We start from the raw sequence: 27,569 nt of genomic DNA on the forward strand, positions 1-27,569 counted from the left end.
AATGATTGTTTATACTAGCAAAACATTACATAAAGGTTTTCTAGCATTTGACCAAAAACAAAACAATTTCCTTTATCTTTTTCTGATTAAGTATCGATACATTGTGTTACTTTTTTGTCTATTTATGGTTAGGTGAGTAGGGATCAACAGCACAGTACTGATGTAATGAAAAGTGTTACAGATGAAGTTTTCTGATCAAAACTAAACACATAAAAAATAATATGCAAGGAAATGACACAAACATTGTTATGTTTTCTTGTAAACTGTCAGATTTTTTTTTGCTATATCACAAAGCTTTAAACTTTTTCTGATCATATGAACTTTGTCATATGAACTTTTATGCTTGTAACTAAATTTGGTGTTTTGATACTATTTTGAAAATAAATATATCTACTAAACTTGTTATAAATGTTATAAGTACTTGTTTAAAAAGTTACCTGTCATCAGATAAAATTATGTGAGTATAACTTTTTATTACAAATAAAATTGTTTTAAGTTGTGTAGCCTGGTAGTTTTAAAAACTCTCAAGTTAAACATTTCAAAATCAAATCACATGTACCAAAAAATTAAAAAGCATTTAAAAAAAACAATATATAAAATACGATTTCAAAATAATTAAGATGACGAATAAAATTTTAATCCTACAAATAATAATTGTAACAAATTTAATAATATTACTCTTTTGTTTTTTCAAAGCATTATAACTACATTTGCCAGGTCTGTAATAGTAATTATTATATAAGTTTTGACTAAAATTAAATATTTGTTAAAGTAACAATTTTTAAATAGATTAAACCTTTTAAGTTAAACTTTTAATTAATTATAAAGACTCATTTTAGGTTTTAGTTATACCCTAATATTTTTTACTTTTAAGTATGTAGATAGTTATACATTTTTACTATAAAATAGTTTTAAAATATCTACAAAGCTTCTGTCAATACTAATTAAACTCAAATGAATAAATTAAAGTGAAAAGAAAATTAAATAGTTATTATTAATTAAAGCTTAAATTTGTTTTGTAAAAATTTGTATGAACATCTATTGTATAAAAATTTTAAAAGTTGCTATTTAATACAGAGTCTTAAATTATCATTTAAACTGAGTTGTTTAAGATGAATAAAAATTGGTGAGTTTTAGTTTATTTGTTTCAATTTTACAAATAGTACCTAAAGTCTGAATATTTTATTTAAGGGCTCCTCAGAGATTTAAGTATAATGAGCAAAAAAAGATAAATGCTAGCAAAGTTGTCAATGGAGATGATTACCATCCATTGAAGTTGATCACTGTTAAAACTACCTCTGCAATAAAAACTTCTACAGTCAAAAAAACTCAAAAAACTACTCAAAACAACCCAAAGTATTTTGCTGATTTATTTTACTTAACTGATTAACATTTATTAGTATTTAAAATGATCATCTGAACACAATGTAATAGTTTTTAAACATATTGTGACTTAATAAAAGCATTTATTAAAAGAAAAGTTTGTGGGTAAAGGGAGTAACAAGATGCTTGTTACAGTTTTTTTGAAGATGCTCGTTTAAGCTACTAGACATTTTGTAGACTTAAAGACTTTTAAAAACTTGATAATTTTTAGTTGAAGTAAAATTGAATATTATAAAAGGAAGCATGTAATTAAGTTAAAAAAGACTACAATATTACAAAATGTATATGAATCTACAGTTTAATGATATATAACATGAATAAAGTTTAAGCTCATAAATAGTTAAATATAGCATTTTAGTTTTAGTTATGATAAATTTATAACTTTTTTCATTAAATTAAAAAAAAAACAATTCAAACATATCACTTTGAGTATTTATTCGAATAATAAAACAATAAGTTTAATACAAGGTTCTAAGTTTGAAAATCACACAGATGATATGTATTATAATTATTTTAGACTTTCTTACTTTTTATTCTATGTTTGTATAGAAAACTTTTAAAAATAACTTAATTTTCTCTCACAATTTTTTTTACAAAGTGTTAGTGGTTATGCATAAGTTTTTCATGTAAAAAATGTTTTTATTTTGCAGAAAAAGGTCTAAACTAGGAGTAAGCAATTTTTTATAGTTGGCCAATCTGATATATTTAAAACAGTTTATTGTTGTGTGGACTTGTTAGAATATATTTATGGCTGCTGTGGTCTTGAAAATTTTTACTAAATATTTTTACTATAAAGTATAATTTATTATACTTTATAAAATAATGTGTTTAAATGCAAAACTGAAATGATATAGTCATTTAATAAGCACAACTGTGTAATGTAAGCAAAAGAAAAGTTCTTTTAAAAGTATTTCTTATAAAAATTCTATTTATCTTTTGCATTTAACAAGTTGTTTTAAAGTTAAAATGTACTCTTTGAATCCAACCTGATGTATAGTACACCCTTAATTTTAACAAGTGTTTTATCCTTAAGGTTTGAATTAAAACCAACTACTAAATTGTCCTTTATAAATGCTTGTTTAAGTTTAGAGATATTCAGCAATAAAAAGATATTGAGATAAAAAAAAACTATTGTCAGCATTTTAACTATTTTAGTAAATCTTTATTTTTAATACTTTGACATAGAAAATAGAAAACTTAATTAAAGTGTATGCAGGAAAGTGGAAGCAACAGAATTCGTTGACCCCTTGTCTGCATTGTCTTCTGCTCCAGCAGCAAGTGACCCACTTTCCACATTAACTGACCCACTTTCATCTACAAATTCTACATCATTTGACCCACTTTCAAACGCTCTCTCAATTCCACTTTCAGAGTCAAATGTGAAAAAAAGGAGTTCTTCAACTATTAAAGTTATTTTCTTACTTACTTTTGTTTTATGCCTTACTTATAGTATTATTTCAAACTGCATTGAAATTTTGAGTTTGAAATAAAAAATGTAGTAAGATTAGTTTTATGGATTAGTTTATATTAAAAAAATTTGATGATAGTCTTAACTTTACAAAATTTTTACTTTATAGAGTATTATTCTACTTCATGTTAACTTAATTTTTTTTTTGTCATTGAATAGTTTTGTTAAGAAACTGTTGAAATATTAACAAGCACATTAAAAATGATTATTTATGCAAGGTTATATTTATAATATAAAAAATAACTAATTTTCGAATCGTTTACTCATTTTCAATGTTTAACACATATCTCCAGAACAAAATAAAATACACAGCAAAATTTTTAAAGAATCACACAAAAGGTTATTGCTAGGTTATATATATTTTAGTCTAGTTCGTAATTATAAGCGTTTTGTAAATTGTAGTATGATGATATATCATTTAAAATTAAGCTGTAGATTTTACTAAAGCAATTCCAATCAGGTTGGTAGGTTTTAAAGTTTAAAAAAGAGATAAAGTATTTAAAAAATATATATATGATTACAAGACTATTATAAACAAATTTCAAAGTTTTGTTCAAGTTTTATATAAGATGTTTGTATACGATTTATAATAAGTTGTGTTTTTGTACATTAGGGTGCTTATAAATTCATTCTTTGTATTTCAATAGAAAATTCTTCTAAATTTGGTAATTATTACCATAACACCATGTGCAAAATTTTAACTAGTTTTAAAAAACTAACATAGAGAGGCTTTTTTTTTGTTTTCTGAAAACCATCCAATGCAAATTGTACGGGACCCAAAAAATGCAACCTTAGAGTTTTTAGTTGAAAAAAATTTACAGTTAGTTGACATTTACTAATGCAAAAATACATGTGTGGATTAAAGACAATTTGAAGAAAGATTTATGGAAGTACTATATAAGGTTTTCAAAAGAAAGTGAAATTTAATGAAAATTATAGAAAATTACAGAAAATCAAAAAATGTCTTCTAAAAATATTTTTCAAATCGTTTTTAGTTCCATACAATCAGGGTTGCCTGGAATTTGACAATTTAAGCAAAAAAACTGGAGTTTTGAATAAAAACTGCTAAAAAACCTTGAATTTTAAAGAATTTATACATAAATGGTAACAAAATTTTGATTATATACAAAAAGTCTATCATAAAGATAAAAAATTTTTTGCATCATTAATTTTTTTTCATCAAAATATGCATTTAATATAGCTCTACTAAATCTTTTCAATGTTTTTAACTATTAAACACAGTTTTTACCTTAAATTTCATTTAATATTTTAAATGGATTAAAAAACTCATTTTTTTAAACCTTGAAGAAGTTCAAAAAATCTGAAGGAAGTTTACAAAAAACCTTGACACAATGTGTTTTTGTGAAAATTTTCCCAAACGATTTGCAACTAAAATGGTTGCATTTTTGTGTCTCATACAGTTTATGTTATTTTTTTTTTTTCAGCAAATAAAAAATATCTTTTTTTCAAAACCAGCTAGTTTTTTTCACCAGGTGTTTTTGTGATAATTGCCGCTTAGAAAACAATTTTTAGCTGAAAGTCCAAAAGTCACATTTTTATAAGGACTCTATTGTGTATATTAAATTAAGTGTTTTATCAAAATAGTTAGAAAATAAATCAAACCAGTTAGGACCCATAAAGCTTTAACCTAAATTTAATAGTTTGATAACTCAATGTTAAAGCTCATGCAATTTTTTGTATTCATTTGTTTAGAACACACTTGAGAGAAGGGCAACATTGAATAGCGATTTGGAAGATGACCAGAGTGATTCAAATAAAAACAACCAAAAGTATGATGAACAATGGACAAACTATAAAATGAAAATTTTAAATCAGTTCACCACAAATGAAAGAATGTCTCTGACTATGGTATGTTTTTTGAATGTTATAATTACTCTTCATTTACTTGACTTCAAAACTCATATTTTCTTTTCAATAGTAGCCTAGTTAGTAACAAGTATTTAAATTTGAATAAATTTTTTATATTGATAGGTGGTTTTTAAACTACTAAGTTAGTCCTAAAAATCTTAATACAATTATAAATTTAGATTACTAGTGTATTAAGATTTATTTTGTATGTATTTAAAAAAAAAAAAAAATCTTAATCACAAAATTACAAAAATCAAGTTTGAATATATAATTTCTTACATTTATAAGAACTAAATAAATTTGTAATTAACTATTCATTAAGCAATAAAAATTTAATAAAATGTATACAACGTTTAAACCTTTTTATATTGTTAGTTTTAAAGAATGGAAAGTTGGCTCATAAAATGTTAAAAGGAGTCGAAAACTCCTTAAGTTAATTTTTCGAAAAACTCTAGGCTAATCAGATCAAGTTATTAATACAATGTTTAAACTAAGTATAACAATTGCAACTACATTATTTTCGAATTACGTTAATTTAAAATAGTGTACATACTTTAGCCAGTAGTTCATAAACAACAAAAAACACATTTGTAAGCTTTCATTATAAAACATTTTAAATAAAATTTTCTTCTATTTTCTCCAGCATTGGAAGTTTTTTTTAGCTAAAACGGATACTACGGACTGATATTTTTTCTCAATTATTTAAAATTATTTGCTCTTTTAGCTGCTCCCTATTAGAAAAAATATTAAATTGAACTTTTTAAACATACACTTTATTTATTATTTCAGTTGCTGAGATTCTTTTCTATGATTAAACAACAATGTATTACAAATAAAATTAAATATCTAATTTGACAAATTACAAAGTTCTATAATTAAAAAAAAAACAAATTTTTCAGACTAGTATTGCAAAAGGAGACACAGTAAAAGAAGGTTAGGGTAAAGTTTGTTATTCATAGTATCAAAATTTATTTTAATATATGTGTTATACCAAACAATGCTATATGCTTCACCTACATGTTTATGTAACTTTTGAAAAAAAATTATATTTTCCTAACAAAGTTTTTACAGACTCTCAATCTTATAAGCAAGAAGAAACACTAAATAAATTTAATTATAAAGTAAAAAACCGTCATAGAGTCTTCTAATTAAAAGTTCAAATATGTATTTACATTTTAATTGTTTTGTCTTAACTAAACATCTAGTGATTTTGTTAAAAAGTTAAAATTGTGTTGAGTTATATACGTTTATCCAAGTAATTGTATTTGTAAAAGAACTAAAGAAATTTTATAAACTCAAGTTCTTACACACTTAAACTTATAGAATTCGTATTAATAAGAATTAAGTTATAACATAGTTAATAATTTATGATTGGTATTTATATTACATATTAAAACAAATTTATATTCAGTTTGTTACTTAACTAAATTTATAGAACTCGTATTTGAAGAAATTACTTATTATTTAGTTGTTAATTTTCAAATGAAATTTTTATACTAGCAGGTAGAAACTATCAAGCTTCAGTATCTGACAAAATGAAAACCAGACTCGGGCAACTGGACGATTTTGAAGAGGTTTTGTTTAAATGTATTATAAATTTTTAAATATACCATCTTCTGCGTCTATTGAAATAAAGTTTTCATTTTTTGAAATTGCTTTGACTAACTCATTACTATTTTACATATCTAATTTAACATAAGCCTTATTTTTTAAAATTTAGAAAGTTATTTGTTACTTAATTATTATATTTTTTACCAACGATATAACAAAGTAATTAAACAGGCTAAGAATAAAAATCAAATGAATGAATCTGCTGTTTGCATTTACATTTTAAAACAACTGTTTAATACTATACAAACATTTTTTTAAACAAATAGTTGTATCATGAAGTACAATATTTCTTAATGTGAATTTTTAAGTTATTAAAAACAAACAAACAAAATGTTTAAGTTATATTTAAGTACCAAACTAAATTTAAAATGTAAGAATCTGAAAATTTGCTGGCAAGTTTTCAATTTAATAAAAAAATGTATTAACGTATGTTTTTTAAATAGTTGCAACTGTTTTTTAAAGGGTGGTTTTCAAGAATTCAAGAACCTGACCCAGCAAGAGTTCATCAACAGAATTCAAGAACTCAAGCAAATGCTGAAGGAGGCTTGGCAGACGGGACAGAAAGTGAAGGCACTCAAAATTACTATACAGGTTTGAAACTAATTGTTGTTCTGTTTTGAAAAAAATTGCACAGGTTGTTGAACTTAAGCATTTTTGGTCGAAAATTAAACAAAGGTGCTTGTTTATCAACGGCTTTTATGTAGTGACTGCTACAGTATTATCTTTTATTTCTTACGTAACGTAAGTATTAATTGATAAAAACTATTTTTCATTGAACTATTTTAGTAGAGTGCAAATATAAAATCTACGAACTATAAAGTTTGTTTGAATGTTTTTTTTTGTCAATCGCTGGTTAGATTAGTTACTATATTCTAAAACTTTCTGCTAGATATAGTAAATGTAACATATTTTAGAAGTTGTAACCAATGATGGAGTTTAACCAAAAAGCTTTACTGTAAAATTTTAAACAAAATTAAATCAACAAACAGTTAATGTGACTGAAAGTAAAATATTATTGCAGTGCGCAAAGCTACTAAACGACACCTCAGTTATGCAGTTTTATCCAAGCAAATTTGTCATTATAGCTGACGTTCTCGACAGTTTTGGTTTGTATTTAAAATAGTTGTTTTGAGTTTCTACAGCATTAATTAGTTTTTGTAATCTAGTACTTAAACTTTTTAATTTAAGGTTCCTTGGTCTTCAATAGAATCATGTCAAAGTGTGATACAATGTCAAAAGGTTTGTATTACCTAGTATTTTGATGTTTTTAAACATCTATGTTTACAAAAATTTTGTTTAATATGAAAGTTTTTGTATTAAAATATTTTTTGATCACAAAATTTACAACCAAGTGAATGATATTAACCGTATTCGTTTAGCGGCTAGGTGTTTGTTGTTTATATACTTATTTAACTAGAATTAATTTATTTAAACTATTATTAAATTTACTTATTTTATAAGTGTATGGTTGCAATTGCTTAAAATTAATATTAATTTATATACAAATAGTAATTAGTTTTAAAGAGCACAATAAAGTTTTAGGTCTTTAAAGTTTTATCAAAGTAAATTTTATGTCACACTAAAAGTTTTGCACGAATTATTTTTTGATCAATTAAAACATAAACTTTTCAAACGCTAGACGGCGCCATCGAGCAGTCGAAGATCACTGCGGGTGCTCGCGAGATTTGCGTCAACTGGCTTCTGAAGATAGCTTCAATCAGGGAGCTTCTTCCAAGGCTGTGCATCGAAGCCGCCACCATAAAGTGCAACGCCTTCATCAAAAGCGAACCCAAGTTTGATTTTTGATTTTTGATTGTAAAAATATTCGTGCATGTTTAGTAGTCTATCGAAAATTAATAATTGTGCGTCTACTTAGTTTTAAGACTTTGTAGTTTGACCAGGCTAAATTAGTCTTCTACCCTTAAAAATAAACCAGCTTGTGAAGTACTTAAGCTTTATATTTATAAAAATATTTGGTTTAGTTGTCACGCTGATTATTGCAATATCTAATACTTGATCATTCACAAAAAATTTAATTTCAAACAATTTTCCATATGCTTTCAGTGATCTCAACTGCATCCTGTTGAGACTCACCAACATGGTGCGAGGTGTGGGTAATCCCCTAGTCGGAGTGTACATCAGAGCTTACTTGTGCAGGGTCGGTGAAGTTTAGAAAGTATACACTTCACTGAACATTTTTTCTTTTCAAAATAAGCTTAATAAATTTGCTTGTGTACATAAAAGCACAATCTAAGTTAAATTTGTTCAAACTATCTTGTGTCTAAAGACTTACTGACTTTTAATTTTTGTTTTTTATTAAACTGTTATAGGTGGGAACGCAGCACATGCAAGAATTCAAAGGCCATTTGAAGTACAACTTCTACGACTACCTCGCAACATTTCAACAGGTATTGTACATGGATGAAAAAGCAAAAACTTAAATATCCATTTCATTTCAACTAATTTTCAGTTCAAGAGAGAGTCGGTTCGAAACATGATGGCGTCGCAGAAGATCTCCCTCGACACTTACCTGAGCTACCACAAGCCAGCCATCGACTGGATATTGTCTTGCCTTGCTGACGGGGCTCACGAGGTAATATATTTATCTATTATTCATAAAAATTTAATACATTCTCTAAGTACTTTTTATAAAATATTAGAAACTCACGGACTTAAATAATAATAAAAGCAGTTTATTACTCATAAAAGTTTATATAGTTCAGGCTAAGTTTTTTCATTTCATACGTAAATAAAGCTTTTCTTTTTATTTGAAACAATAAACTCACTCTCAACCTTCATATTTTAAAATAAAATCTTGCTGATCCAATTTTTCACAGGAAACGCTTAACGAGGTGATGGAGAAGTGTAAGAAGAGCGAGCACAGTTTGCTGCTGATAAACTGCTGCCTTTCCTCGTTCAACAGCGACTACGTGGCGTCGAGGGCTCAACAGATATGCCATCTCATCACATCGTACGAAGAAACCGTTCTTCATAAGGTAAAGAGATAACAAGATTTGTAAAACATAATTAAAAAAAAAAAGTTACTTAATAATAATAATATAAAGGTTTTAGAATACAGTACGTTGTATGTTTTTTTAAATTTAGTTTTAGATTACTTACTAAGTGTACTAATTATTTTTAAACATTTTCGTGTTTATCTCTAGAACTAAATTTAGTTAAGTTACTTAAATTTAAAACAAGGTAATACTAAACTTTTTTAAAGCTTCTCGCATTGGAAGCGCTGGGAAAGAGCGCGGTAAAAGGGAAAGTCCCTGAGTCGCAACGACTTTCGCTGATGAACGACGTGTGGAAAGTTCTTGCTAAAGTCAGAAATCCCCAGGTATTTTAAGAATAATTTCTAAACTATTTTGTAAGTTAATACAAAATAGTTAAATATTAACTAGAACAATTTTTAGCATTTTCTCGCCTGTGCAACCCCTTGGATGGAGTTTGCTGCAAAATATTTTTCTGTGAGTTTTTTGTGACGTAATTAATCACATTATTGTTTCTGCTTTGCTAATAGTTCACTAAATGTTTTGTTTTAATATCTAGTGTTTGATTATACATTTAACATATTATTTCAAAAACTGTTATGTTTTGAATCTTACAACTTCAGGTTGACTTTTTATTCAATTCCTAAATTTTTTCAACTTAAATAGCTATTTGATACCTGTCATGCATCAATATCATTCAAACATATATAAAAAAATCAAATAAAATAATACAGAAACGAGAAGTGAACACGGTGTTGGGAGAAGTGATAAAGCACGTGACACCGGACAGGTCGTTCGAGCGTCTGTACAGTGAACTGGTTGTTGCATTGGAGAAAGTGCTCGCTCACATACCATCCGTACCACAAGTCCTGTACATGGTTTGTTAATTTCTATGTACTAAATAATTAACAATAATTAATATTAATAATTATTTCATTTTACATGTGTGCTTAACAAGGAATGTTATCTTTAAAATAGTCATAGTTTGTAAAACTTTAATATTAGTAAAAAAATTTATATCGATGTCTTAATTTTTTTAGTTTTTGTTTATTATTTATAAGTTGTTTTATCAAAGTGTTAAAAGTATTATAGTTTGCTTAGACCCGGGTAATAAATATTTCAAAATGTCATTTTTACTGTAGTGTAAATTTTTATTTCAATTTACTTATAGGAAAAGTTTCTTCCTTACATCGATTTGTTTCAAAACGAAGAAAAAAAGGCTGAAGTTTGTGCGAAAATCGCAAAGTTTTTCAACAGGTAGTTTTTAATTTTTCTGCAGTAAACGTGTTGTTGAAAATTAAAAATTAAATTTTAAACCTGTTTTATTATATGAATTTTTGTTATTTCAAATTTGGATAAACTTTTATTACTGCAGCTAAAAGCCTAAGTATTATTTCAGCAAGCAGCAAGAGCAGACAATGGACCCAATTTCGGTCAACGTTGTACTTTACATCGGTCGCTCCATGCATGATTCCCTAAAGTTTGTTAAATGTGTACTACATGTGTTTTTTAAATTGATAGATTATAGAAACAAAAAACATTTTATTTCAGTGCCTTAAGCATAGATGACTTGAGAAAAAACTACTCCGACTTGATTTGCAGTTCTATTTCAAAGGTTAGTTGTCAATCAACTTGTTATTTGTTTTTTGTTATACTTACCAGTTTCGGTTTAAATTAATCTCTATTTAAAAGTAAAAAAAAAAGGTTTAATAGTGTAACAATCAAAAGTACAAAGTTTTTCTATTATCGTAAAAATAGCAATTGTTCGATTCTTTTTCAATTATTTTTCAAAACTGTATCCGAAAAATTCAAAAAATTTTAAATTCAACAGATTAACTACGGGAAGGACTTCGAGCAGCAGTTGGCCTTCTACGTCCAGTGCAGGGCGAGTTTTTGCAACCTGGACCGTGTGCTGGTGCACCTGGTCCATTGCGTCAACATGCTTTCCACCAAGGTCACAAAAATTATCAAGGGCAACCACACCAAGAAGACGTCCGCGTTCGTCAGAGTGAGTTGATTTGTATTAATACTGGCTAATCAGAGAAATAATTCAAAAAAATCTAAATAAAACCTCTTTATCTAAAAAATTGTGTATTGAGGTTTTGATATTTTTTAATATATGGAATGTTATTGACTTTGATATTTTATTACTAACTATTTTACAATATGTAACAGCCACAAAAAATTAATAAATACGGTCCAAACCAGATTTTAATTACTATTTTTTGTAAAGTTTAAAACTGCTTTATTAAAAATAGTTAAAGTGTAACTTGCCTAATTATATATAATATAAAAACAATTATTTACCTTTTTTTGGTGTGGTAAATACAACTCGATTTTTATACTATCACAGAACAACGAAAAAATTATGTCACTGCCAAAAAAGTTTTTGTGTTTATTTTTTGAATTTTTTTTTTGATTAAATGCTTGTCAGTAAAGTTTTTAAGTACTTGTACTCGCGCTGTATATAACTATTTAGTACACCTTTTATAGTGAAAATTAAATTTATTTTTATAACTGCTGTTCTAAAACTGATGTCAAGGTTGCTGAATAAACTAAAAGTTACTATTGAAAAAATATACGACTATTTTTTATTATTTATTATAAACCAGATTTATAATATTACTAACATAAGTTAAAAAAAGATTTTTTTGTTAAAAGCTGGCACATATGCAATGAATTAAATTTAATTTGTTTTATAATTATTACAGTAAAAAGTATTCACACGAACTTTAATTAACAGGCTACATGACAATTCTAATTGTTAGTTAAACTTTTAAGGGGCCATATCTCAAAAAATAACTCGACATTTAAAAAAATGAAAAATTTACTCAAAGTTTTAATTAATATAACAGTATGATAAAATAAAAGTTTAAATAATATATTTATTAAAAAAAACATTTCATAATTAGAGTTTAAATTGTAAGAATTTGAGTCTTCATGCTATTTTAAATAACGTAATACGTTACCAAAACATTGAGGTTGTTGTATTGATATTAATGTGATAATTGTGATTCAGGCTTGCACCGCTTTCACGTTCATAACAATCCCCTCGCTCGAGTGCAATCTGAACAAAATGAATCTTTACGTTGAAGCTGGTCAAGTTGCTTTGAACAGTCAATGCGTTTCACAAGGTTCTTATTGTTTGAAGTAGTTGATATGTTTTTATGAATAAATTATCAGTTGAAGTTACGCTAGTTTCTTAAACACTAATTGTATTTTAAAATAATATTTTTTACAATAAAAATTAATAATATATTAATATTTTTTGATAAATAGCTGATGTCATGCCATTAACTTAAAAATAAGTTTAAATTTATAAATTGATTTATTATTTACAAATTAGCCGATGCCATGTTCGAAACTGCGATAAACCTGATCCGAAAACCCGAAGAGCTGAAATTGTTCACTGATTTGAGGCAGTCTAGTTTCTGGCAGAATTTCGCTGCAAGCGTCACAAACTTGCTCTCATCATTGCTCCTTGTTCCGGTAAGATCTTAAGTCGTTTCACCTTGTTAGAAATATTGTTATCTGTTTGTATTTAAAAGACCTTTTTTTAATGATTTAAAACTATCTACAATTTATTCGCATAAATTGTTTAAGTATATAATACAGTTTGGAATACTCAGTAAATTTTTGTAATGAAGCTGGTTAAATCTCTTTAATTTTTTTTTTCAGCTTTGAGCTTTCGCCGAATAGCATAGAAGTTTTAATGTTTAAATGAGTTAGGTAAAACGATAATGATGTTTATAAAACAAAGTTGAGTGCTAGTTACATGAGTCCATTAAAGAAGCTAAGTAGTGTATAGTTTAGGGCCACTATATTTCTTTAAATATTTGAGACTGTAGGTGATTGTACTCAATGTCTTGGTTTTGTTTTGACGATAAATAACTAGCGTATTTTAAATTCTATGCACTGAGTTGGTAAGTCGGTCGTTCAAGATTAAAAAGGCGTTTGCAAACACGACTTGAAGAGCTAAAAAATTAAAGTTAATGAAAGAGAAAAACTAACTGAGACAACCACTTTGGCAATTTATTTTCAGCAAGGAACTAAAATATCTTTAGCAGATTAAAGACGACGAATAAATTACAATAAAATAGTTTCATCTAAATAATTTTTGTTTTACTTACTTTTTTTAGTAATTAAATTGCTATACGATGTTCTTTATTTTGTTTTCTGTGAGCACGACGCATAAGTATGATTTGGCTGTAAGAGGGCCATTAGTATGGCCCTTAGCTTAAAGTATTAAAAAATTCCTGTTTAGTCAATAATTATTTCAAAAGTTATAAAGACCCTTAAATTTTATTTCAATAGTGCAAAACTTTAATGGCTTCAGCTTTTATAGATCTTCATTTAACCATCAGTTTGAAGTGATTTGTTTTCCTGAAAGAAAATTTTACCAACAATTGTTTTTTACAACCATTTAAACTATATAATTAACCACGCAGGACAACACGAGTGAGAAGGGAGTGTTGCACTTGTTGAGGGAACTATTGAACGGAGTGGTGGAGTGCGGCGAGGTGATACCGGGCAACACAAAGTGCACGTTGCTGATAAGAGCGCTCGCGTTGCTGACCGCCTACAGCCAGGATGTGTACTTGCACCGCATCAGAAAAGGTTCGGTGTGTTTTGATGAAAGTTTTTACTTTTAAATATAAAAAAAAATTGTAGCAGTGTTATGACTTCTGCTTTGTAAGCTTTTTAATTGTTTCAAAAGTGTTACTCGGATAATTAAATTGTTTATTTTAGATTGTTTTATTTATACTAAGATTTATTGAAGTAATATATGTTTGTTGTTTTTATAAATAGTTTCAGTAAAATTAAATTTAGTGTAAAATATAAAAATTGAATGTTCAATTTTTAGATTAAAATTTTTAATAATTAAGTTAAGTTTTAAAAGAAATAGTATGTCAAATGATTTTTTTGTAGGTGTTGCAGTTACTATTTTGGTTAGATTGTAAAAATGTTTGAAAAAATATTTAGTTTATGAATTTAGTTATAAATAAATTAATTTTTCATATCTTGATTAAATTTAAAATTTTAGTTGATTCGAATGAAATTTTGTACGGCAACGACCCAAAGTTTTTGAATCAAATATCTCAAATAAGCAAAGGAGTTATTGAAGAGATATACAAGTTCATCAACCCTAAAAATCAATCTGAAAAAGTTTGTTTTCAATAAATTTATTTTATAATATTAAATTTTACTGGAGTGTTTTATAAGTTATAAAGATCTTTATTTAGTATTGAAATATGTTTTCCTATGAATGATTTAACTTATTTTTAGTTAACTAGCGATTCACAAGTATGAATTAAAAACTGAATAAACTTAAAGATAAAATAAATATTATTTGATGATTAGTTTTTCTTTTATTTATATTCAAAAAATAAATAAAAAATGTCAATTTTTTGATTTTATCACATCTTTAAAACAAAATATATTAAAATAAACATTATATATTTATTATCAAACGACTTTATTAAAACTTTATCATCAAACACAACTCAAAACAAAAACCTGATAAACTAATATTAAAACATTAAAGCTGTTTAATCTTATAAACGCAACATCGATTTAGAAGTCAATGAGTTATGACTCAAAAACAAATTTAAAACAAAACACCAACAGCAGTCTTCGCACGCCAGAGCCAACTGCACGCTTCACATGTTAGACACTTTACTGGCGCACAGCGACACTAGTGAAGAAAATATGGTGGATTTGTTTTTGACCACGTGGAAAATGGCGTGCGAAAATACCGCCTGCGATGTCAAATATCTGGTGAGATTACATTGTTTATATGTTAAGACTTGTATGAATTTTGTTCTTTTTAAAGTTTTTAATATTTTCACGACAATGAATATATGATGTCCTGATTTAGAACTACAGTTAGTTATCACTTTTGTAAAATTTATTCCAATATGCTTATGATTTTCGGCTGTATTATTTAAAGTGTTTAGGAAAAATGTTATATAACTTTAACAAACGTGTACTAATGGTAATTTGTGTACTAGTGGTATTAATTTTGAAATATAAAAAACTGAAGTTATAGCATTAAGCTAAATGAAACATGTGTATTGTTTATTTTGAGAGTTTTATTTTTTAGTAAACTATATATATATATGACTGTTAATGCTCGAAAAAATAGTACACACTAAACTGTTGCTAATTATCATGTTTTTTATGTTTATAGCCTGTTTAAACAACTTTGTAGTAGTTTTTAAGGTAAATTTTACTTATTCTAAATTTTTTGTTAAGATTTTTTTTTTAATTTAAGTTAATTTTACACAGAAAAGAATAAGAAATCATGCTTCCAGACACGACAGCTTGCAAAATATTGTTGGACAACTCCAACTTAACTCAAGAGTTTAGTCACAAAACTCCTTACTTAATAATGTTTGTCATATATTTTAAATTTTTGAGCAAACATTGGAAAATGTTGAAGCTTCAGTGATAATAAGTTCATAGTTTTTAATTAGCATTAAGGTCATAATTGTTTTTCAGCAGTAAAATGTGCAATATTTTATATTTACAGGCGGTTTTTTGATTTCGTTCTATTTTGAATTGTTATTGATTTGAGTTTTTTAACATTTTTATTCACATACATCATAGTCTTTTTTCGTACCAACTTTTATTTTTTAGTATTTATAAAAATATAATAATTTTATTTCTTTCTAATTATATCATCATAAATGACACAAAAAAATAGCAATTCTGTTTAATTTTGATCAATGTCTTATTAAAATATAGTTTATGTATACATTACTTATAGATTATTTACTATTAATTTTAAAATTAAATATATTAATTTAGACTATCACATTTATAAAGTTAAAGAAATAAACACATATATTTTTGCTTTTTGTTAATTCATTTAAAGCGCAATATAAGTTTAAACCTCACTTTTTGTTAAAAACTCAAGTTTTTTTTCGGGTTTATTTCAACTTGAATTTTATAGTTAAACCATTTAAAAAAGGTATTTTTTATTTGCTATAATTAATACGTAGAAAATTAAAAAAATCTAAAATTAATGAAAACTAAAGGTTTTATTTATAATCAAGTATAAATTTGAATTATTTCAATACCTATTTTTCGATGGAATTTTGTATTCTTTTTTATTTATATAGTTTTAAATTTTATTGTATGCCTTAGCTAAAACTCTTCAGTTTGGTTTTTTAAAGTTACGAACGTTATAAGTATTAAATATAACTTATCATATAGTTTAGTAAATACTTATGTTTTAAGTAGTACCAAAAAGGTTCAGCTCAAATTATAAAACTGAATAATAAAAACAAAATCTGTATTTAGACTTGGTAAAAAGTTTATTCAAAATTTACTTTGTCCCTGAACTATTAAAGTGTCTATAAGTAAATTTTTGCTTTATCAAAAGAAGTATTGCTCTGGACCACATTATAATTCAAAAGTTTCAATTAAAAACAAATATGGAAAAAACAACCTATGAAAGTACATAAGTTTAGTTTGTAACTAGGCTGTCATTTTCATTGAGAAGGAAAATGTTGTATTAAACAGTTGTTTATTAATGATTAAAGCCTAAACAAAGGTAAGCTTCTTAACTTCTTTGGGTTTATGTTCAAGAAGTTAAGCTATCAAAATATGTTTTATAACTTTACATAGTTAACTTCTAGTAAAGTTAAGTCAACAGGTCAAATCACTGTAAATCGTAGATTTTTGTTCATACTTAGGTGTACTTTCAAGAAAAAAAAGAACATATTTTACTGTTTTTATCTTTTACTCATGGTATTTTACATATAAAAATACGTTTGTAAAGATGAAATGTTATATAGTTTCATTAGATACTGCAAGAGTTTATACTTACTTCAAAGTTGATGTATGTTAAAATAACTGTCTTATATCAATTTCTGGAAATCTGGCTTGTTAGAAAAAACTATGTATAGTTTCAAAGAAAAAAAAAAACAGTAAAACGTTCAAAAGTTTTAATTTTAAAATAAACACAATTAGTATTTAAAAACTTATGTTTTGCTTATATTCATACAAAACAAGTTTAAGCTATAGCTCTGAAGTAATAAAGATTCCTGCTGTTTGGTAAGTTTAAAATTTTAGATGTTTTTTACCTTTTATGGTTTATTTATATAAAAAAAAATTAAAAAATACCTTAATGTTTGCTTAACTCTTTTCAATAAAGTTATATTAAAATATAGTATATGAAATAAAAAATCCGTTTTTTTTATGTTTGAAAGTAACTAACACATACAATACTGATATCAGTAACAACTTTTACTAATATTGTTTTAATTTGTAACTCTTAAACATTTTTGAATTAATTAAAAAGTATGTAGAAGGATATATCAATAAACAAGGAAGTATTTTTTGGTTCGAGTATTCTACATCTGCAAAAAAAAGCTGTTGTAGTAAAAAGTTAAAGAAAGCAATATCCCATGAAACTATTCCTTTTATACTTTTAATATTTATATTATTATTTTTATTGTAGCCTTAAAAAAGAGAAGTCTAAGTATTTAGTTAGTTCAAATAAAGATCTAGATAAGTTCCACACTAACTGCTCAAGAGCTTTAAAATTAAGTTCGATCTATGATTTTAAAGTAAAATTATATCTAAACAAATTACAATTTAGTGTTATTGTTGACACACGCTAAACTTTATTAAAAATATTAAATATAATGTCGTTAAGTTTTTGAAATACTTTATAACAAAATAACAGCTTAAAAATAAAACGCAATGTATAGTTTTAATATTGCGGGAACCGCTAAGTTCCAACTCGCGCACATTTCCCACCCGATCATATTCGAGAACCGCTTACCGACCAAGGGTTAGGGGTAACAGGGATAGTAAATAACAAATAAAAATATATGAAACAAAATAATTGGGTGGAGATGTGCGGGTGGGAAATGATCGCGGATGGAATCAAAAAAAATATATATTATTTTATTTAATTTTACAAATCTAAAAATAAAACAGTCGTTAAATATTTTTTTTACGAAGTTAACGTCTTAAAACTTAAAGATTAAACTGAGTTTAATAAGTTTTAGCAAAAAGTTATTTAAAGCAACCATGAAGAAAATTTATTAGTAACTGTGATAAATTTAAGTTAATTTTTATAGCAACAAACTGTTTAATACACACTTTTCACAACTCTATTATATTTGTATTTAGTTTAGTGGTTAAATAACTCAAAAACAAATATAAAACATTTATAAAAATTGCACTTAAACAACAACGGTTTACTTGTTGCTAAAATATTTAAAAAAAAAATTTTTAAGATTTCCTTACTTCCAACCAAAGAGTATGCACTGTAAGTTTAAAATTATTCGTACGCGGGCCGCAGTTTTACCTTTCTTGGGCCGTATTCCATTTAAAACTAAAACGTGCTCGCAAGCTGTACTATTCTGATTCTTGTAACAAACCTGAATACTGAACCAAATAATGATTACCAAAATATTTAATGAAATTAGGTAAATGTTAAATGGAAATACGTTCACCTAATATGTTTTTGAATTTAAGCTTGTTATTAAGGTGATAACTAGATACTACTTTGAAATTAAATCTAAATACATTAATGTAAGTTTTACTGTTTTTAGAAACTTGTTATAGGTTTTGAACTAAACTAAATGCAGTAGAAAACATGTTTAAAACTTATATCTTAAACTTTATATCTCTATGTAGGTTTATAGATTTTACTAAACTGTACACAAAAATTAAAATAAACGTTAAATTTATTTTCTAGTAAGTGTACAATTTTGTGCATTTTTTTATAGTTTTATTTTTTAAATTATAAATATTTGAAGCGTTATAGTTTAAGTTTATATGAATTTTATGTTTATATAATGTTTACATTTTTCTTCGACAAATGTTACACAAAAACAGTTCTAGTATTAAAAAACGAACTACTGATTTTAATTTACAAATTTCGCAATAAATGCAAGTAAAAGTTTTATGAAAAATTAGAAAACCTGACGTAAATATATTTATTCAATAAATTATTCTACTAAGCTGTATTTTTTCATAAGTTAACTATCATTTTTTTCTTAAATTTTTTTTGCAACTAATTAACTGTACCTATTTTTAGGAATAAATAATTTATTAAACAAAAACATTGAAAATAATTTAAACATTTTTGATTGTGTACAGGTTTTTAGGGTTTTAATAAAAATTATTGTGTACTTTAATGAAGTTGTTAAACTTATACTTATAGATAACTAGTTTAAAAAAGGAACATAAACTAGTTTCAGATACAAGTGAAGCCTACTTTTTAACTCCAAAATGTAAACTTCAAGTAATAAAAGTAGGCGTTTAAAATTAGAATTTTACTCTCTGTACAGTAGTTTTATAAATATACTACTTTAAACTTAAGAATGAAAAAGAACTTAATCCGTATAAAATATTCATAAACTTGTTTCTTATGCTTGTTTTTCAATTGTTTTATTTACTGGACAGTGTCATTGCTTATCTATCAAAATTTAAAGATAGATTATTCAATAAGTTAAGAGATTAATTGTTTCTTGACTAGTTTTTTTAACTATAGGTTTAATTTTTGTTTTATTATAGTTTAAAAGTTTACAAAGTTTTGTTTGTTTTATCACAGAGTATTTTTTTTAGATTTTAAAATGGGTCGAAAGAAAAAACCAGAACCAACACCTGAAGAGGTTAAAATAATTATTAGTTTTGTTTGATTTTTACATTATCAAGCAAACAAGTACTTTTGTTACGAAAACTTTTTAAGTCAACGCGAAGTCTATAACGAAATCATTTTAAGTTTTGTGCTTTTTTTAGAACAGATGAGCTCTTTTTGTACTAACATTCGAAAAAAAAATCTTAAAAATGTTAAAGATTTAATGGCTACAATATAAGTACAAAAACGTTTTAATAACAAAAGTATTTAAAACATGGTTATAACATTTTAAATGTTAAAAAAAATCGTAAGTTAGGCCCATATAAGATTTTAATTATAAAATAGATTGGTTTGTTACTAAATATGTTTTAGTAAAGAAGCTACAAATTAGTTTAGATTACATTATTTTTTTGAAACTAGTTTTGTCAATCCTTTTTTATTTATCAAGTCAAAAAATCTATAACATTTCTAGCTTAACTAATAGCTTTAATAATAATTAATATAAACAAATAACTTAATAAACATAATATAAACAACTTTGTATTCTAAATATCTACATTGCATAATAATTAAAAAGTCTTGTGCTTAGTCTTTGAATATTGCTATAAAGTAGCATATATGTTATTAATTATGTATTTTACAACAAAATTTAAATTTTTTTATTAGAAAATAGCATATTTTAACAGTAGTGTGTTTTATTTCTTATTGATTAATTAAAAACTGTAGATTATTTAATATTAAAATAGTTGTAGTCATACTTAAGAGCGTCGCAAAGGTTGGGCATTAGAACAGCTGCTTTACCTAAAAAACTTGTTATATAATCGTTAAACCTATTGTTTTTAAAATAACCTTTCGTTTACAAATGATTTGTTGTAGTTATAGTATTTGTATCTTGCTAAATCAGCTTTAAGATATTTCAAGTTAAGGAGATTTTAAAATAGTTCTAAATTTCCCTCCACTCCTAAAAAAATACCACGCGTCGCCACTGGTCATTATGGTGCCTCTGTTGCCCCCACCTTAGAGTTAAGCTCAGTTTAAAATTTTGTGCGTGGCAAATCACAAAAACAACAACACAAAAAAAATTAGCTTCCTAGCTTTTACCACATTCGTGATATTTATATTTTTCTGAAAACAACCCCTATGTAAATCGTATGGAAACTTAAAAGTTTGACTTTTAAAAAAACATTAAACATCAAGTTAAAAAAAAACATTCAACGCGTTTGAAGACGATTTAAAGAAAATTAAAAAATTTTCGATATTTTATTTTTATTTTTTTTGATAAAATCAAGAAATTTCTCCATGAAACTTTCTTCAAACCTTCTTGAAACGTGTAAAATGTGCTTTCGTGATTATTTCTACATGTTCAAATTTCTTCAACAAAAAACTTAAAAGTCGAACTTTAAAAGTCCCATATAATTTACAAAGAGGTAGTTTTCAGAAAATGCAAATAGCACGACGGTGGTAAAAGTTAGGACGCTACTTTATTGTTGTTGTTTATTTATGTTATTTGGCTTTTACAAAAAGTTAAACTAACCTTTACTTAAAAAAAAATATTTTTTAGGGGCAACATCATACCCTACTGGTAATACAATAAAGATTTTTTAGCACCGTAATTTTTATACATATAGACCAAAACGTCAAGCATGTAAGATTAAAGCTGTTTTGTTCCCTTAATTTATGTCAAAAAGATAATGAAGAAAAATAATTTAAAACAAACCTCGTTTTTTATTTTCTTTTTAAACCTAGCTAATTTGTAAAAAATTACCAGAATTATTAATTATTTTAAGTAAACTGTGTGAATACCGTTTTGATTTTTCATGTGTATGAAAATACTTTTTTTTTGTTAAATACACTAACTAACCATTTGAGGAATATAAATTTCAATATTATGACTTAAATAAAAAATACTTTCATAAAAAACTTTAGTTACAATTTTAGGCCATAGCTTAAAACAGCCATAAATTTTATAACAAGTATTGAAAATCATCGATAATATATTTTTGGAATTTAAAAAAAAGTTTTTACTTTGATACCAAGTCGTTTTCTTTTCAATCAATACTTGAGCATATCTAGTTGTCTTGGTTGTTTTCATTTAGTACTTTAGTAATGACACCACACTATCTTATTATGTTTAGTCTTTTTTAAAGTTCTGTTTAATTCTAATTAATAAAATTTTTTGTTAATAATTTCATTGAACTCGAAGCCAGTAATTTTTATTGTTTTTTATGATTACTTTTAATATAATTCCTTAACAACAAAAAAAAAAAAAGGGAGAGTAAGGGCCAGTAGAAGTGTAAGTAAAAGTTATTTAAAAATTTTTTAACAGTTATGTTATTAGCACTACAGTATGCGCAAATGTGTATTCGAGTTAGGTAAGAAGCACTTCTCAAAAACTCACAAGTAAGTTATAAATAATTAATCGTTCTCAAAAGTTGATAAATAAGTGACATTTATTATACATGAACATTTGAATTTATGTCAAATTCATAAATAATTCACTCTCTAAGACACTAGATACATCTTTTTGGAAACAATTTAAGACTGACCGCTTAGTGTGAGCTGTTTCTACATAGAGGTTCTTCGGTATTTAGATTTTATTAGATAGAAGGGATATAAAAAGAGAAAAAAACTTAATTCAATTTAATGGACGGAAGAAAGCAAAAATTTGGTCGAGTCTGTTTTTTCTCTTATTTAAATTTATCCTTTGTTTAAAATTGAAATTTTATATATTATGAATAGTAGAGATGAGTAAAAAAGACCAGGTTTTTGATTTTGATACGATTTTTAAACAACTATCATTTTTTTATTTCTAAAACTTTTTTATGATATGGCGACAGATTTGGTATGAAGAAATACTTGTTTTTGTTTTGTTAAAGTCTACCGAAATATTTTATGCAAGCAATTTAAACAATATACTTAATTTTATTTAAAATTCATTGCATAAAATACTAAAAGTTATGACTTTTTTAATCGTTTAACCATTTAGATTTTTTGTTTTAACTTTAACATTGTTTGCTTTAAACTTAATTAAAGCAGAGGCTTATTATTTGCTTTTAGACTAGTTTCGACTTCTATTGTATGCATTTATTTTTAGTAGGAGTTAAATTTTAGTAATAGCTTACAATGATAGCTTACAAAAGTTTTAAAAAGAGCTACTTTGATAACATTTGCAAACGTTTGGAAGTGCTTTTGAATGGTTTAATCATAACTTAAATTTAGCAGTTAAAATTTTATAGAAGTTTAAAGGAACCACATAAAAAAAAAATTCATATATAAAAGTACACCAGATCTAAATGATAAAGATTAGGACACTAATATTTTGTAAAGAATTATTAGAAGGTATAATTCAAAACAATTTAGAGTTTTTGGAAACTAAAATGTCTGAATTTGAGTCGTCGTGTACCCCTTTGAAAAACTAGTTTCATAAAATTTAAATTCGTAGAATATTTGTATACAACAAATGATTTAAATTATGGTTCAAAGTAAAGCAATTCAAAGTTTTTATGTTTTATTTTATTCTGATCTTTTAACAGGCTAATCTAAATCAATTTTAATTAGAAAAAACTTTTTTTAGACCTGTACTAAAGTGTTTAAAAAAATAAAGTAGTTCACATTAGATTAGCTTATTGGTTTTACAGTAGAACTTAAAATGTTTCCTAAAAATATTTTCCTTGAAAAAATTTATGTTTTTATTTTTATGAAAACAAATTAGTAGAACAATGTTTTGTTAAAAAGTAAACAAGCATAGAATAAAAACGACTTGTGATATCAAATCAAAATAACTTTCGTTCGGTTTGAAACAACAAACAACTCAAAAAAAATCATACTTTTACTGTTATAGCTCTTTTGTACGATTTACTTCGTATAAAGTTTAAACGTATTATATATTTTTTTAACATTTTTCAGGTTCAAATGCATGAAATTCACGATGAAGTTGAAAATTTGAGAAAGGAAAACAAACTGCTGGCACAACAGCTTCATAACGAAAAGTTTGTAACATAATTTGTAACATAATTGCTTAATGTCGCATTAAAATTTTGAAAATTAAAAATTGACCAGTCTAATATGACACAATTGTAGTTAAACTGACACTGTTGTAATTTAACTTAATTCTTAAAATTGTCAGTCGCTAAAATCAACAAAAAAACTATTTCAAAAGCAGTTTTTGAATTCGACAATAAAATTATTTTACTTAAACCTTCAACTAAATATATAGCTAGTTAAAGATAAGTTTAAAAGCGAAATTCGCAATATTATATTGAGTAAAAGTTAAGTTTGAGATATTAAAGTATGTTAAACTATTTTACAAAAAAAAAAAACAAGGTACCAAGCAAAAAAGAACGCCCAAGAAGAAACTGCCACCCTGAAAAAGAAAAACGAAAAATTGAAAATAGAAATAGGTGAAATGAAGGTGGAAATCAAGGAGATTGAGGAAGAATGTGAGGGCAAAAGGCAACAGCTGCTGAAAGATCAGAACAAAATAGAAGAAATAGAAGAGGAAAACAAACTTGTTGAATTTGAAATAAAAGGTGAATAGTATTTATTATTAGGGAATATCACAAGAATCTCTACAGTGTATTACTTTATTGTTTTATTATTAATATTCTTCACCCTTGGGGAAGTAATTGTAAATGATTTTTTCATACATATTTTGATTTTATTTGAATTATTTTTTAAATATTGTTAAAAGCTTTTTTTTTAGATTAAAAAACCTATCTTTACTTAAGTTTGCTAAATAAGCTTCATCGCTTTTAAAGCTTTTAAAAAATGTCTGCCAAATTTGTTAAAACAGCCAAGTTACATTTTATTAAAAAAAAACACTAAAATGAAAGAAAAAACCACATAATTATATACGAAGTTATATTAGATTTTAATTTTACATGAGTTTTACATAACCAATTGTACAACATATCTACATTTTAAAACTTAAATTAAATATATAAAGAATAATTTAGAGCAGTAAAGCAGTGCAAAATATTTTACTTATCAACAAAGTATTGTGTCTTAACTTTTCAATTGTATTTAGTCAAAAACGAATTTGATTTTAAATAGTCACTATTTTTTTTTAAATTTACTATTTATAACTATTATTATGAGTTTCAAGCTATACTCTTATAATTTACTGCTGAATAAAATTAAAAACTAATAAATAACTAGTTCCTACATTTATAAGTATATCAGGGTTAAAAGTCTAGAAAACAAATATTTTAAACGTTTCTTGTCAAGTATTTTTATCTTAGATATAACTATATTTTTTATGAGTAAATCCAATCTATTTTTATCAGATTTAAAAGAAAGTACAGCAGCAATGAAAGCAGAAAACAAAAAACAGAGAGAAATTTGTGAAATAAAAAGAGAAGAACTACAAAAAATGTTATCAAAAATACAGCAAGTACGACAACAACATCACGAATTGAAATTAGAAAATGACAAAATGAATAATTCAAATGAAAAGTATGCATTTAAATTTATTTAAATTTTGCAATGTATTTAAACTTGTTTAAATTTAGCTTTTTCTTTTATTTGAATTTATTGTATTTGTATTAATATGAATATTTTTTCTAATACTTTTAAAATGCTTTAGTTTATTTTTTTTTTATAAATAAAATTTTGTGTTTTTTTGAAGCAATACCTAGTTTTGAAAAACAAAAATTAATAGTTATTAAAAATCTGTTTTTCATACTTTTTATAAAGAAAAAGATTACTGAGTTTTTTGAACAGACTTTTTAATTTCATAAGCTTGTTGTAACTATTTAAAAGTTAAAAATGTATCTCAATTTATTCAATTAAAAAATTAATTTACACTGTATATTGAACTGTGTATATTCATAAGCGTTACAAATTTTAAATTGCTCCTATAACCTTTTTCAATGACAAAACTTTTAAACAACATTTACATTTTAAAATACCAAAAAATTGTTTTCTAGATTACGAAGTTTATTAGCATTATAAAAATTAAAACCAAACTTTTCTGCATTATTTTCTACATTTTCTTAATTTGTATTGAAAGTTAGAAAAGTTTGTAGTATTGGTTTTATTGCAACAAGCTCACTTTTGTATGAAATATAACACGAAATATTTTAGAAAAGAATGTGAAACCAAAAGCTTGAACTCAGAGATAAAACTGTTAGAAAAAGATATAGAAGAGACAAAAAACGAAACTAACCAATTGAAAGCAAGTACTGAAGAAATTTTAAAAGAAGACGAAGAGTTAAAAGACTTACTTTCAAAAAAAGAAAGCGAAATCACCGAGCTAAAAGTATATTTATTTCTTTTTCGTACATAATAACTGAAAAATTAATTTATCAGGTTTCGATTTTTATAACCTCAAGAAATATTTTCTGTTTAATTTTTACAAACTTCAATACAAAGCCTGTTTTCTACAAGGGTGAGCTTAGAAAGATAAAACGTGAAGAAGACAATGTAAGGTCCGAAACAAAAGAGTTAAGTGCAAAAGTGAAAAAGCTGGATGCTTTGAACAACCGACCCAAGGAACGTAGAAACTGTTCCGTACAAACTCCTCCAATTACTACTGACAAATCTTATAATATTCGTTAGATGAAATTATTTATAGATTTTTTTAATCAATACTTCACTATTTAAGTTTATCTGTAGAAGTAAGATAAAAAGTGTGTCATAAATAAAAAGAAGATAAAAAAAAAATTGAGAATAAATATTTTTAGAACAAAAAATTTTCAAAATTTTTGTCCATTCTAAACGTATTTGAAAATTTTGCTTCTAATAGATTGCTTTAAGGCTTTTGAGCTATTTCTATTTGCTTTGAAACTCAAAATACAAAATTTATCAACTATCTTGATAATTTTTATAATTAATAAATTTGATTTTAAACATAACAAATTAAAGTTATTTGTTATGTTTAACTCTTAATAGATAAATAAATAAGCATTAATCATGCTTTTTGCATTTTTTTATTTCAGCTCTTTTACGCCTATCGTAAATCACACTCAAAGAATAAAAATATTCTAGATCAACACAATTTATGAAAGGTGTTTCAAGCTTAAGATACTTCCAACTTAAAGTTTAATTGTTTTCCAAAATAAACCAAACACTTCAAACTATAATTAATTGTACACACTACTTGAAAATTATGTTATATATTAATTAAAAAATTGAATTTAAAACTTTGTAGAGCTTTTAAAACCAGTCATAAACCACAAAAATTAATATTGTTTTCAAACAAAACAAAACGTTCCAGACCACAACATCGTCGAATCACTGCAAGGCATCGACGTCGATGCTCGCGACGACGTAACGAAAGCCCGTGATGACGTTACAAACGACTCGCAGCGAGTGAGAGTTTGCGGAGTGGGAGGAAACCACAAAGTGAAAATGGGACGGGAAATCGAAGCGAGAATGACCGGGTATTCGAGGCACGTGAACCTGAGTGTTAAATTGAACAAGTGACTGCTCAAAAACATTCAAGAGTATTTTCTGATAGCATACGCTTTTGTTAATATGATGAGAGTTTGTTATGCATATCAAAAATTAAGTCTTTATACTTTTAAAATAGAACCAGCCCATTTAAATATTAACTTGGTTTTAGATCTCCTATAATAAACAAAACTACTAATACAGTTTTACTTTAACCGTTTTTTGTCTTTGTGCAAAACTAATATACCTA

At 25.5% G+C, this 27,569-nt stretch overlaps 2 protein-coding genes across 4 annotated transcripts; both read left to right on the forward strand.

Annotated features, from left to right (window-relative positions):
• The first annotated feature begins 1,075 nt into the window (after positions 1 to 1,075).
• Positions 1,076 to 15,944, forward strand: LOC145849290 (VPS35 endosomal protein-sorting factor-like). 3 transcript variants are annotated; one of them, XM_082954454.1, is made up of 27 exons: positions 1,076 to 1,126; positions 1,192 to 1,356; positions 2,600 to 2,792; positions 4,565 to 4,720; positions 5,620 to 5,653; positions 6,221 to 6,294; positions 6,794 to 6,922; positions 7,353 to 7,437; positions 7,520 to 7,570; positions 7,971 to 8,124; positions 8,396 to 8,489; positions 8,662 to 8,739; positions 8,802 to 8,924; positions 9,169 to 9,327; positions 9,555 to 9,671; positions 9,748 to 9,801; positions 10,059 to 10,202; positions 10,496 to 10,581; positions 10,724 to 10,804; positions 10,876 to 10,939; positions 11,156 to 11,332; positions 12,344 to 12,458; positions 12,671 to 12,813; positions 13,773 to 13,941; positions 14,369 to 14,490; positions 14,953 to 15,102; positions 15,613 to 15,944. In XM_082954454.1, exons 1-27 carry the CDS (start codon positions 1,113 to 1,115, stop codon positions 15,691 to 15,693), a joined length of 3,012 nt encoding a protein of 1,003 aa, XP_082810580.1. In that variant the 5' UTR covers positions 1,076 to 1,112; the 3' UTR covers positions 15,694 to 15,944. The 3 variants fall into 3 exon arrangements, with proteins under 3 accessions (XP_082810580.1, XP_082810582.1, XP_082810581.1); XM_082954456.1 differs by having other exon boundaries at positions 14,956 to 15,102; XM_082954455.1 differs by having other exon boundaries at positions 6,224 to 6,294.
• A 3,978-nt stretch (positions 15,945 to 19,922) lies between these two features.
• Positions 19,923 to 27,530, forward strand: LOC145839251 (uncharacterized). The gene is made up of 7 exons (XM_082946852.1): positions 19,923 to 19,961; positions 23,834 to 23,916; positions 24,251 to 24,456; positions 25,213 to 25,381; positions 26,012 to 26,186; positions 26,315 to 26,480; positions 27,144 to 27,530. Exons 1-7 carry the CDS (start codon positions 19,923 to 19,925, stop codon positions 27,350 to 27,352), a joined length of 1,047 nt encoding a protein of 348 aa, XP_082802978.1. The 3' UTR covers positions 27,353 to 27,530.
• Positions 27,531 to 27,569: the final 39 nt, after the last annotated feature.

This window comes from Thalia democratica, chromosome 1 (assembly GCF_965202585.1).
Source record: "Thalia democratica chromosome 1, ktThaDemo2.hap1.1, whole genome shotgun sequence".
NCBI classification, from domain to species: domain Eukaryota; kingdom Metazoa; phylum Chordata; class Thaliacea; order Salpida; family Salpidae; genus Thalia; species Thalia democratica.